Here is a 12,794-nt window from a genome sequence, read left to right as displayed (position 1 = left end):
TTTAATTCAGTGCAGCTTGAATAAAAACACCAGAAAGCCACCTGTAGCAGACACAGCCATCCATCTAGAGAGGTAAGTCATATCATTGAGGTCTACATGGTTCCCAATGCTTCCTGGTAATTCAAATCTCTAGTATTGTGTTATAGCAGCTACACAATCGTACCTGCTATTGCTTGGCAACAAATTTGAGTTCCAAGAAGTGAAACCTGGATCAGCAGAGGCTTGAACATTGATTGACTCGTCAGTGTCAAAGACACAAGGCTTTAGCTGGAGCATGTTGTGCTTCCTCTGAACTACCTGCAAAAAAAATAAAATAAAGCAAAGCACACCCCGTGATGGCAACACAAGCATTGACCAAATCACTGCAGTACATTATTAATGCAATTATACAAAAAAATGGGTTTTGTGCTGCCACATCACCACTCACACAGGTACAAATGTAATCCTAGCCCAATCTGTAGAAAACTACTTACTACTTACAGACTTTCACAGATTGTTATGAGGTTACGGTAATCAAGCTAGCTGCTTACAGAGTATACATTTGAAAAATTTGAATGATCATCACGGCTTTACAAAAATATACATTTGTGGGCATGCACAGAGAGACACAACACTTGGTGCGTCTAATAGTTTAAAAAAGAAGGTAAAAACAGAAGATCCCATCAGTTTACAAAAGCAAAGCTCAACAACAAATGGCACTTACTGTAACTATAGCAGTTAGGAATCTCCGGGGCAGCATTACAGCCACACACGTAAACAAACACTCCCACAGATACAACTCAGATCGGAGGCGCAGTCAGTAGACCGACACTGGGCCGTTTCACGCCAGGGAAGGCCCTCAAAATTCTTCCAAATTCAGGAAGCACATTCACCGTGAAAAAAAAGTTGCGCTAAGGATTCATTATATCTAAACATTTAAACATTCTTCCACTCATTAAATAACTAAATTGAGAAAAATCAGGTCCTCATCCAATTTTTTTTGTACTCCACATCTGGTCTCAACCTGCTTGCTTTTAGCATTGACCAGTTCTGGCAGATTCTTATTTACCAAACTGGCATTACAACAATGAAGTCTTCACACACAGAACCCTGAAAATCTGTACTGCAGTAACCTGATCCTTTAATTTGATCTCTGCAAGTGGGAGTAGAGTGCCAGTAAATGTTGTAAACTTGCAGATAATATGTTAGGATTCAATTTCAGAAAGTTACTGTGACTGTAAATGTTTATGGTAACCAGATGTTTAAAAATGATCCAGAAATACTTTCCCAATCCAGGACTTCATGTTGCTGATGGCTGAAATACTTGCTAAAGCTTTATCCATAGCAAAGCATTCTAAAAATAAATATCACATGACAGGTGTAACTCAATTTTTGTCAGCTGGCTGAACTAATAGAGCTTCAGGCCTCCACCACCTCTGTAGTCTGCTCTTGGCTCCCCTCGGCAGCAGGGCCCAGAGGCCCGGCCCACCACAGAGACAGGGCGTTGTCCTGCCGGGTCTCCTGAGGCGACATCACAGCTTCACCTCCCTCGCCCTCAGAGGCCGAGTCCCCCTCACTCTCGCCGGGCGACGGGAACTGCCGTTGCCCGCTGGATGTTGCCAACAGTGGCATGAAGGGATGAATACTGTGGAAGAGGAGGATGGAGGATGAGGAGAATATGAGGAAAGGGAAATGAATATGTGAAAATAAAATGTAATGTGTTTTTTTGTATGGGATTTAAGAAAACTGATATGTCTGGTATTTTGCACTGCAGTGCTGCACTTGTTATGCATTTAAAGTACATTAAAATGTAAAGTCTACGAGGAACTAAGTGATGCATTTCACAGTCCTAAAACAACTGAACTAATTGAGGTCCACATTCTATACATAATAATAGAACATTCACAGATACATCATTTGTAATTGACCAGTTACTTCATCTCTTCTACACAGAATGTAGAGCAGTGGATTTTTTATGAATGCACACAGAAGCTGTGGTTATTGGTTATTATAGAACTCAAAATTGGACGCCGTTTCTTCTCTTATCTAAAATATTTTGAATGATTTGTTTGCATTTCCTATGCTTTTGTATGAATAATAATTGGGGACCCAAACAGTAACAGCATCACAGTCACTGAACATAATTGATGGACCTAAATTTGATCATTGCTGACTTTCTCTCTCCTATTAACAGTTGTCCGTTTGTATAGAAGTCCAATTAGATTTTTCATCAGGATTCAAAAATATTTACAACCAAGAAAAAACAAGCAAGGCTGAATCGAATCAATGTGTTCTGTCTCTCCTCCACTCTGTTTAGTACCATGAACAGTACTGCATTGATACTGATACTTCATACTGTTTCATTTTTAATCATATTTAGTTAAGGACTATTGGGCTTCCTGTGTGGCTGTATTTGATATCCCATAAACTGGATAAAGCTTATATTTCTACATTTAATTTTGCAGATTTATTTTCTACAGTTACAATTAATCTTAACAACTAATGCTAATAGCCTCTTTTAATCCTTTTATTCCATGGCAAGTATAGTCAACTTCAATCTGATATTTTATATCTCCCATCGTTATTGAACCTGAAACAGGAACTACACAGTGGCGTTATAATTCATCGCCCAATGGAATAGGTTTGATTCTTTTTTTTAAATCAATCATACCTGATGCCGTTGGTGCAGTCCCAATGGGCCTTGAACCTGAGCTGAGGTTGCAGTAGCTCCTCGTTACCCTCAGGTGGAGCTGTCTTGGTGTCCAACACCGACACCACTCCCTCTGTGTCGCCACTCAGCAGGTACCTGCCTGACCTTTGCAGAATAACAACAACAAAAACATTTGTACATGATCAATATAATGCAAGTACCAGGTGATATATTGTTCATTTATATGTTATGAAGTCATCAGGGCAGTTTCACCACTTTGTCACAGCCATAACTTATAGAGTTCTATTTAGCGAAGTAAACTTACAGGTCCAGATCAAAGTAGATGCGTTGGTTAGTGGCCACATTTCTCTTGAGTGAAAACAAAACCTTTCCTGGGTCTCTGAGGTCCCAGCACAGGATCTCTGGATCCTACACACACAAACAAATACACACAAACGATGTTGATACAGGGCTACAGGTGGATATCAAAAGGTATTATTTTTGATTAAAAAATGATTAAAGAAAAAATGCTCTTGACCGCGTTGCTAAATTGTAGATGCATTTCCTGGCAGAGTAATTTACAGAATAACTTTATAGACTCTGGAAGGCTTAACTAGTGTACATTTAATCTGAACAGGGTGACATACATTAACAGGAAGGCACTGAATCACACAGAGGTTGATAGTTATGGAGTCTCTACATTGCAAGTTGTTAATAGAACATTCAGGAGAATTTGTGCAATGTCAAACCTGGAGAAGCCTCCAGACACTGTCTAGAAGGAAAATAAAAACGGCAACAGAGCAGAGTTGGGCACTATTACCCTCAGGTCTAAAATCTGCACGCTGCTGTATGCATGAGTGTGTGTGCTTGTGTTCACCTTGCGCCCGCCGGTGTACAGGTAGTTGCCGTCGGGGGAGAAGAGCAGATGGGTGAGGCCTCCGTGGTGGCGGGTCGGCAGCAGAGCCAGCTGGGTGCCGTCTTGGCAGCAGTAGAGGCCAGCGCAGCGGGAGTAAGAGCCACAGGCGTAAACAGACTGGCAGGGGCTGAAGCCAAAGCAGGAGATGATGCCACTTTGGCCCTGCTTCTTCACTGCAGAGAGGACAACAGAGTGACATTTGGCAGGTCAGCCTTTTAAAAAGGTTCACAAAAAGACACAACTCCCAATCACTTCGACTCAAAGTTGACTCTAAAAATGGCTTTTAACACGTTTTTCTGCACAAACAGCAGAGGAGAGAGTTCAGCACAGTCCTCACGTGTCTCCTAACTTGTTATTGAGATTAACCATACATCTCTGCAGCGATTAATTATCAGGCCAAGTTGATGGAGTCAAATAGAAAAGACACAATAAACAGCAATAATCTATTAGAGCGAGGTGGTGAGTTCACTCATGACATAAAAAACCTTATTCCAGGCATTTTGCATTTGTTATCAAGTTTGTTTGTTGCCATCTGAAAAGAAACTTCTCATCCTGCATATCTCGCCACTTTATGTAATCAATAATAAAAAGAAGTCGTGAAGGACATGAAGACTCAAAAATAAATCTATTCAAAATAAATTTGTTGACATTTTCAAGGATTATTTCAGTGGTTTAGAACACTTCAGCCCGTAAACTACAAGGCAGACATTGGTTCAGTTCATTGGGTTACAAAAGACTGCCAGCGAGCTGAAAGTTGTTTGAAGTGTGTGACAGAGATTAGGAAGTCCTCACAGTAAACATTTAGTCAGAAGCACATAATAAAAACTGTCCTTGTTGATTTGTTCAAGGAGACTCTAGATTGTTAGATGTGACAGCCAGCTGTCAAACAGGAACTTTTTGAATACAAGAAAAACAACTGACTTCACATTCTCTTTTTCACATCGTCCCTGCTTACGTATTGTTTGTCTTGTGGGTTTGATTTTCTCAGAGTAAGCGCCCTTGAACAACCGGGAGAGTTTTCAAAACAGTCCCTGCATTTAAGTCTATACATAATGTGAGCGCCCTGAATAGAACAAACTGTTGTAAAGGCTATTAACTTTTGATGTAAAGCAACCACAATTAACCTTTCTGTAAGATTGAACCATGTACTGTGAAGCATACATGAATTGTAGATAATAGCTAAATCGTGCAAACCACCAGTGTGATGCTTTAAGCTGAAACTGTGTGAGAGCGGTTGATAACTGACCGATGGTGGGCCGCTCCTCACAGTCTCTTCCAGGACGGTCAGTGTAGAAGACCCTGACCATTTTGTCAAAGCCGCAGTAGAGCTGCGTTCCATCGGGCGAGAAGCAGAGGGAGTGGGCTGCTGTCAGCTCGTCCAGGTGATTGTAGGGTCGGAAACTGGCTCGCACCTCCCCGTAAAATGCATCCCACAAGTGGACTGGGTTGTCACGGCTACTGCTGGCTAGACTGCAGAAGAGGAGAGAGAGGCCCAACCAAAAGGATGGCAAAGAGTGAGTTTTTAAGACATATTGGAAAAAGACTCAAAGACAGGCAGGGAATAGAGAGCGAGCGATGCAAGAACATAATTAATGAGCAGTGAGTGAACAGTGACACATCAGTATTTGACTATAAAAGCACAACAAAGTAATTAGTGGTATCAAATGTAGTTGTACAGGCATCTCAGAGGATAAAAAAACAGATTCAAATGAAATAAGCTGCAGAGATTCTTTTGAAATATAAATTATTTATGACCACAAAACATATTTTTGATTCTTTTCCAGACCTCTACTGCAACGCCTCCATCTCAATGTATTAATGCATCAAAACAAATACACAGCATTGTGCTATGCCTCATTATGGAGACCAGACCACAGCCCATTCTTATTGATTCAAATCAGGGCCAAAGACTGAGCCATGCCTTTTTAACTCTAATTACTGGGCGCTGCACAAATGCCGAGACATCGCTGCGGCTCAATTAGACAAAGGAAATTAGCCCCTACCACTGCTGCCGTGTTCCGTTATGGCCCCTCTGAGCCGCAGCTTTATTCCAGAGCAGGGAAATGCCCAATTATAATGCTAGACTGCTGCTAGCTTGGAGCAATGCCTGGAACTCAGTGCAACTTAACCGTGCCATAACGGGGGCCCTTATTCCCTCTCTACAGGAGGGGCATCAACAACACACAGCTTTTGGCAGACAGAAGTTCAAGAGCGCAGGGGGAGAAACAAAATGGGAGATGTGAGGAGAGGGGGAGGAGGAGGGAGGAGAGAAACAGAAAAGGCCCTCGAAAAACAGGTTTGCTGTAAATGCGTTCAATAATCACAACCATAACCTTTGATCTGCTTCCCTTGGCCCTTAACGACTCGGAGCCTGTCAGACCACCTAGCGGTGCCCTACAGGAGCTCCCCTGTTATATGTGGTAGTGATCTGAAGAAGATGAAGAGTATCGGCTGTCAGCTCCTGCTGGCATCCTCATCCTCATGACAGACAGGCTTTTGCACGTCTTTGGCAGATACACACACACACACAGGCCTCTCAAGTGGTTCATTGTCCACATGAGTCGTTTGTTGATGCTTGTGCTGTTTACACAACTCTCATCATTGGACATACAGCTCCTGACCCCCCCCTCCTATTACACAGTGAAGGCTGTCTGGTGTACGGGTGGAGCGGTGCCAACGCTGGGCCTTGATCAGAGGGACCTTTCGGAGGGTGGAGGCAGTAACTGGAGGATGATGGGAGCTGGGGGCGGAGGGGTATACACAGTGAAAACTGTTAGCAACTTGACCTCAGCTTGTTAGCACTGCCCTACCTCTCTCGCCACAGACGACATGCAGTCTCCACGGTGATGGCAGGGTGTTACTTATGTTTGCTCTGTTTAACAGCGCACGCACAGACGCACCGTGATGTCATAATTAGCACTTTTCAAAAGCCCGCTAGAGCGCGCGCCTGCACTCACACATGGCGAAAAAAGAAAAGGAAAAAAAGAGAATGAGATGAAAAGAGATGCCCCAAGTCAGTGAATCATCAGGGCCCTTTAGGTATTGTCTGGACCCCGGGGAGCTGTTAGTGGGCTGAATTATGCTGAAAAGCACCGTGGGCCTCAAACAGCCGAGCCCACTGCTGCAGAGGCAGACAAGACGAAGGCCAACCCTTCACTCATAATGAGAGACATCAGAAAGCTTTTACAGCCATCACCACGCTGGCAGCCGGCTCCCACAACCAGAGGAAATACCACGGGGATCAAAGGATGAGTCACAAGCGTACAATGATAATCTGTGTATTCGGATCGTCTATTAGACAGGCTCAAGTAAACCGTACAAACAAACACCGACGTCCAACCTCGAAAGCATCCAAGATCTAGATTCAAAAACACCGATCACTGACTGACACCAGCCCCGATAAACAACATCGTGCCTTTTCTGTGTATCCACTCTTCACCGTCTGACAGGCTGACCTTCAAAGGGAACTATAAAATGTCTCATCTATCCTGCTGTTAAGAGCTGAGGATCAGGGCAAGCTCTGGCAGAGATCTAGTTGAACTCACAAGCAAGTGTCTGCGTCCAGAGAGGTCATCTTGGGGTACCAGCAGTAGTCGTAGATGGTGTCTCCCTCTGCCATCCTCAGCACTGGACTCTGCCACATAAAACAAAGGAAAGGAAACCATCAGGACTGTAAAGACTAAAACGCACAGTGTGAACAAATTGCAATGGCCGATGGGATCTAACAGTTCTGATGTTGGTACTGAACATCTGGCTACAACGGCTTTTCCTTGCAGCAAAATGTAAAAGCCAGTGGCAGCATGCGAGAAATAAAGCAATAAAAGCTCAGTTTTACAACATTTTTCACAAGCAGTGAGAGATCTCTGTAATGTGGGAAAATGGATTATATTTCAATTATTTTTGTTCAGTGATCCCAATCTACCAGCCTGTAACACCATTAAGAGACTGGCTTGCCACTTCATATTTCCCAAAACCTAAAGGACAGAATGTCTTTTCTATTCAAACTGTTAGATCTTAAGTGATACATTTGGTTAGTTAATGTGTACTAGAATATATATAAATATGTAAGTGTGGATTAATCCTTTAAGAAGTTAAATACGTTATCGTTTCCTCTCTGCTATCCATTTCATATTGCTATTAACTAGATTTCAGTCCAACAAACAATATATGAATTTTCAATGATGTACTGTGGTCAGTAAAACTAAATAAATATGGTGTGTTCTCCGTGTGTTTGTCTTATAACATAAACTGCAACTAAACCTAGAGGTATTGATTGATTATGTGGGAACAGAAATATGAGTTTGAATCCTACAACCAATAGGGCGAAGTTTGACTGATCCAATATTGTGACTAGATGGTTTGGAAACGTGCCAAAACTCTCGCCAGACTCAATACCAAACAACCTATCCTAACCTTAATCATTCAAGAGCGATGTCCAACCTCAACTGTTTCCCCAGTTTCTCAACCTTTCGTTACCTTCTAGAAATGACCGAGATGATGGCTTTTCCAACTGAGAAGCAAAGGGTTCCCTTTTTGTTCATAATGTTGGTTAATTAAATTGAGGTAAAACCCTTCTTATTTATAATGGACTTTAAAGATGCAAAATCTGTGATTGGGTGCACTTTAAATGCCTATTAAAGGCTCTCAACATGTCGACAGCGAGACGTTGGCTCACAGCTAACGGTGCTAACAGTGCAAACTACGGCGTATGTTCTGACAGAGCTAACAGTGTTTACCTTAGAGGGAACCAAAGGGTGGGTGCTACGCTTCCGCAACGACACTGTCAGCAGTGCATTGATGCGAGCTAACCAGTGCGGCACAATCACATGCACTAAAAGCATGAGCAACAGCAATATCTGTTGAGTCGTCCTACATTAATTTGGAGGTAAAACAATTAACGTTAGTGAGAAATAATTTGGGTGTACAGGTATGTAGCCTATATTATTTTAGTTTGCACACACATAAGTCATGACAATGATTAAACTAGAGAGGATGTAACATTTCCTATCACTCAGCAACAATGCAGCTCCCTGTGTGTTTGTTTTGCACCTTCATAAGGATTATATCTCCAAATGAATGTAGGACGTCTCAGAGATATTGCTGGCTAATACGTTAACAACAAAGAAAAGTGCAAATGTTAACTAAGGTCATTGAAACTTGGCACCAATGTGTGTTCACACTCTACACTGTTGTAATGACTCTTCCTTCTTTTATAGTTTCCTTGCATCAACACCCCTTATGGTATATCTGTTTGTTTACCATCTCACTGAGCAAGTCCCAGTTGTAGCTGTAAATCTCTGGAGGCAGGTTGTACACACGGAGCACATTGTCTGCACTGTTGGTCAGGATACAGGAACCATCAGGAGCCCTAGTTTAGAAAAATAGGAAGGATGAGAAAAAGATGGTGTCTTAGCAGCAGTGAACTGAGAACAACATGTACACAGGTTTGTTTTATGTTCCTGTATGGGCTATAAAGGTGCTTTTTAATTGCATTTTTAGACATAAATGTCACAATTGTACTCTATTGAGATATTGATTTTATCTTGAACATGAGATTTTTAGGTTTGTTACTAGTAGCTTCATTAGCACAGAAAAGAACATCATTTTCACGGTAATCCAGGACATCAATATCTGCACATGATATCTGCTTGTGGGCACAATATTAGAGATGCACCAATCTCGGCCGATTCAGATTTCAGTCATTTTAAAAGGGCTGACCTGCGGATTCTGATTTTCTTTCTAAGAACTATACTTGACAGCAATGCTCCAGACTAACTTTTTTCACTACAGTTCCGAATAATTATTATAACCTTTCTGAAGTCAGTGTGAACCGTAAAGAATTCTTAATGTTATGTTGCTGAAAACATCTTTAAAAACAACTTTATTTATTCAAGTTTTATGCCAAAACTTAATTTTACAAAATTACAACTTAACCCATCATGATGGCTTTATATTTTACCAATGCGCAATAGTCATTTTTCTGAGTAGACCTTTAACGCATCATAATACAAGTCAATGCAACCTCTTAACTTTTGCTGTTAGCTCTTATATAACCAATACTGTGATAGGGAGAACCAATTGTTTTTAAGGTTGTTCCGCCACTGCTTATTTTGGAATTGAAACTTGATGTATTTTTTAGTACAACTAAACTTCAACATCACGGACATTATGTGTGCGTTTGTGTGGCTGTGACTTTACTGTCTGCGCTGCTGTGTGCCAATGTAAATCAATCATGTGTTGGCGACACACAGGTGTAAATGTCACTGGCAAAATATGGAAGCATGAGAAATATGATCTGCATGTCACTTGTTGTGGCCAAACTGCTGAAAACCGGCCGATCGGCTGCTGGTCCATCAGTGCATATCTACACAAAATGTACTAATATAATGATTTTATTCTTTACCGTTACCATACAAATGATGACTCATGAATTCCATTACGATGACCTACACGTTTTATACTTAGCAGCTTCTAAACCTAGTCCACATGGAAGGTGTCATGGTAATTCTAGAAGAGATTACCATTTGCAGCCTTTGAGGTAATTTTCTGGAACGTTGGAGTACTCCGTCCAGGAACCAGTCAGCATCTGGGGGTTTTGGGTAAAATCTAGGCCAAGGCTGGAAGCAAAAAAGAGAGAAAGGCAAGTCTTCAGTTAATGAGTTTAACAGAGGGGAATAGGAACTAAACACAACAAACTGAAAGATTACATTCCCACATTCCTTATTAATGCCAAGGACATTAAGTTACCAGAATGAATGCAACCACAACCTTGAATTGTAGTTCTGCTAAGAATTGTTTTACTTAAGTTATATATCATCAAATGACTTTCCTAGCCCGGGAAAAAACTGTTGCTGTATATAAAACACAATGTGAAATTGCACAAAGCAAATCAAGATTAAGACACATTGTCACCACACAGTGGAGGGGGTTGTTCATTACATTTCACACATCTACAGTTTAATTAATCAATTTTCTTGTCCCATTACATCCTGTGCAAATTTTGCCATTGTGATGACTGACAGTGTTAAATATTATATAGTATTTATATATGTATCAATTAATGCTGCGGTGCATTTAGTGCTGCTCTTCAACATTAGTGCCATCATAACATCTTACCTCACAGGCAGTGACACATGTTCAAATCACTGCGACTGTGCAATTATCATAATATGTCGATAACAACAAGTCCCTCACTCACCTACTCACTGCTTCCTGCTAGGATTTGGCTGAGGAAACTGAAGACTGGGTCTAGTTGCTTTTAGATTGACAGTATTTTTTACACGTTTTAAGGCCCACAACAGCAACTTTTTGTCATTATTGTAAGTATGGTTAATGGTATTAATGAAAATAAAACTTAATTTCATTTTTCTGAAACTTGATTTGTCATTGTTGGAGAGTGTGCTAAATGAACTGCTCTGTTGACACTGATGCCAGGTGGCAGACATTTTTATAAACATTAGATTATGGTGCATGGGCTGTCTCACTAATTAATACTAAAATAACATATTGAATACTTGATATCATTTTATTTGTATACATTATACCGATAGCATATATATGAATACAGTCAGTACCTTCTCCCTCAATTTCTGACACGTGTTCAACACATCTTCATTATTACATAACACCTTCACCCACCCCACATATCCCTCCTTTAAATAGCTCACTTGTTGGTGTATCTGCTATGCCGTATCTTTACCCTTAGTTATGTGGAAAGAGAGGTTAAAAATAAACCTGACTTCTTTCCTCCACTTACCGCTGTCCTTCACTGGGGCTGTCTGCAGATAGGTTACCGTTGTGCTCCTCCTCAGGTTTGGCCTCTCCATCGTCTAAGTGGGCATCATGGCCTCCGTCTCCATTCTGATGGCATTCTTCTTCACCTCCCCCACTTACTGGTTCCTCTTCCCCTACTCGCCCGTCCTCACATTGTAGTGGTTCTCCTGTTACTAGCATCAGAGAGTACATTTGTGAAGGTTAACTCATTAATCTCCAAGGTAATCCTGAATCATAATCTCTGACAGACATCCAACATTTAAAATTGATACGTGCAAGCTGCATTAACTCTACTTTGTGCTGGCGGGGCCGGATCTTCCTGCAGCAAGCTGGTGTATGACGGTGTTTCTTCATGCAGAATGACAGACTTTGCCACCTGCTCCAGTCCTTGTTCCTCCTCGCTCATCCTGGGTCGCTTGGCAGACGATGGTACCCCTTCCTCTGAGGTCACCTCCACCTCTAAATCGTCACCTTTGTGCAAAGCTGGTGCCTGATGAGGTGGCTCATTATCCGCTTCTGCCTCCTGCGTTGCGCCTGCCACACCACCGCTCTCACCACTTCCAGCTGAGTCAGACATCTCTCTTGGTTTCTCAATCTGTCCTGTCAAGTCCTCTGCCTGGCTTACGAATGCCTTGAGCCCGGTGGTTGGCTGTCAGACGTGGGTGAGGTAGGTGCTACTAGGATAGTGCTTCTTCCTGCAGTGTGGGTGTTTGAGTCTGCTGGGGGTCGAGGACATCACAGCACCGACTATCCTAGAAAACAGAGGCGGGCCAGGACGAAGGCAGGGGGACAGGGAAGTTGAGGACAACAATACAAGGAGATGGAAAGCACATGTCAAAACAATGCACAGTAGGAGAGCAATTTGCAAAAAGTCCAAACACATTCTTGGATTAAGGGAAGTAAACGTGACGCTTCTTGTTGAGAGGAATAAATAACGGACTCCAAACTGTTAGTGCAAACAATCTACAGACACCTGTGGCTAGTCGTGACAACCACTCTAGACTAGCATTAATGATCATTTTGCCAATCACAAACCCGTACACGCTCTACTCCATTCATGCCCTGCTTCCATCAAATAACTTGAATGAAGTTGGCAAATGAGGCAAGAGGTTATTATTATTAAACAGTCATTCCATAACAGAAACACGACAACCACCTCACGTTAGCTCATGATAGCATTAGCCTATGCTAGCAGTCTGATGCTACCTACCTGTGTTGTGGCCTGCTTGCAATTTGGCTATGCACACTTTTCCCCTCGATGGTTTTAAAGTTTCTCCGTGAGCCGGAGACTACGAATGGTTCACAGAAATATTCAACGGTCTTCTTCTTCTTCTGGTCTTAAGGGCTTTTTTCATCAGTTCATTGCGAGAAGTTGTAAACACTGGGGACGGCCATGTGTTTCAAAATATCGCGAGAGTTGCGCTGATGACGGTATCGCGCTCATGTAAGGCTCAGACAGTTATGCTCATAAGCAAA

The 12,794-nt window shown here is 42.0% G+C and overlaps 1 protein-coding gene across 2 annotated transcripts; it reads right to left on the bottom strand.

Moving 5' to 3' along the window:
• wrap53 (WD repeat containing, antisense to TP53) lies at nucleotides 1-12,740 on the bottom strand. 2 transcript variants are annotated; one of them, XM_054601472.1, is made up of 11 exons: nucleotides 12,529-12,740; nucleotides 11,613-12,070; nucleotides 11,302-11,491; nucleotides 10,067-10,162; nucleotides 8,805-8,913; nucleotides 7,091-7,179; nucleotides 4,792-5,015; nucleotides 3,507-3,718; nucleotides 2,955-3,058; nucleotides 2,651-2,794; nucleotides 1-1,624 (listed from the first exon to the last, which is right to left on the bottom strand). In XM_054601472.1, the coding sequence occupies exons 2-11, from the start codon at nucleotides 11,893-11,895 to the stop codon at nucleotides 1,399-1,401; spliced, it is 1,677 nt and encodes a 558-aa protein (XP_054457447.1). In that variant the 5' UTR covers nucleotides 11,896-12,070; nucleotides 12,529-12,740; the 3' UTR covers nucleotides 1-1,398. The 2 variants fall into 2 exon arrangements, with proteins under 2 accessions (XP_054457447.1, XP_054457448.1); XM_054601473.1 differs by having other exon boundaries at nucleotides 11,613-12,065.
• Between the last annotated feature and the right edge of the window lie 54 nt (nucleotides 12,741-12,794).

Source organism: Anoplopoma fimbria, chromosome 7, assembly GCF_027596085.1.
Source record: "Anoplopoma fimbria isolate UVic2021 breed Golden Eagle Sablefish chromosome 7, Afim_UVic_2022, whole genome shotgun sequence".
Classification (NCBI taxonomy): domain Eukaryota; kingdom Metazoa; phylum Chordata; class Actinopteri; order Perciformes; family Anoplopomatidae; genus Anoplopoma; species Anoplopoma fimbria.
This window is presented reverse-complemented; position numbering and strand designations above follow the sequence as displayed.

Excerpts from the sequence above, each read along its gene's own strand:
- wrap53 (XM_054601472.1), bottom strand. The coding sequence starts at position 11,895 with ATGTCTGACTCAGCTGGAAGTGGTGAGAGCGGTGGTGTGGCAGGCGCA. Across the intron at positions 3,719-4,791 it reads TGAGGAGCGGCCCACCATCG|TGAAGAAGCAGGGCCAAAGT; the intron begins GTCAGTTATCAA and ends TCCTCTCTGCAG. Across the intron at positions 1,625-2,650 it reads GACTGCACCAACGGCATCAG|TATTCATCCCTTCATGCCAC; the intron begins GTATGATTGATT and ends CCTCTTCCACAG.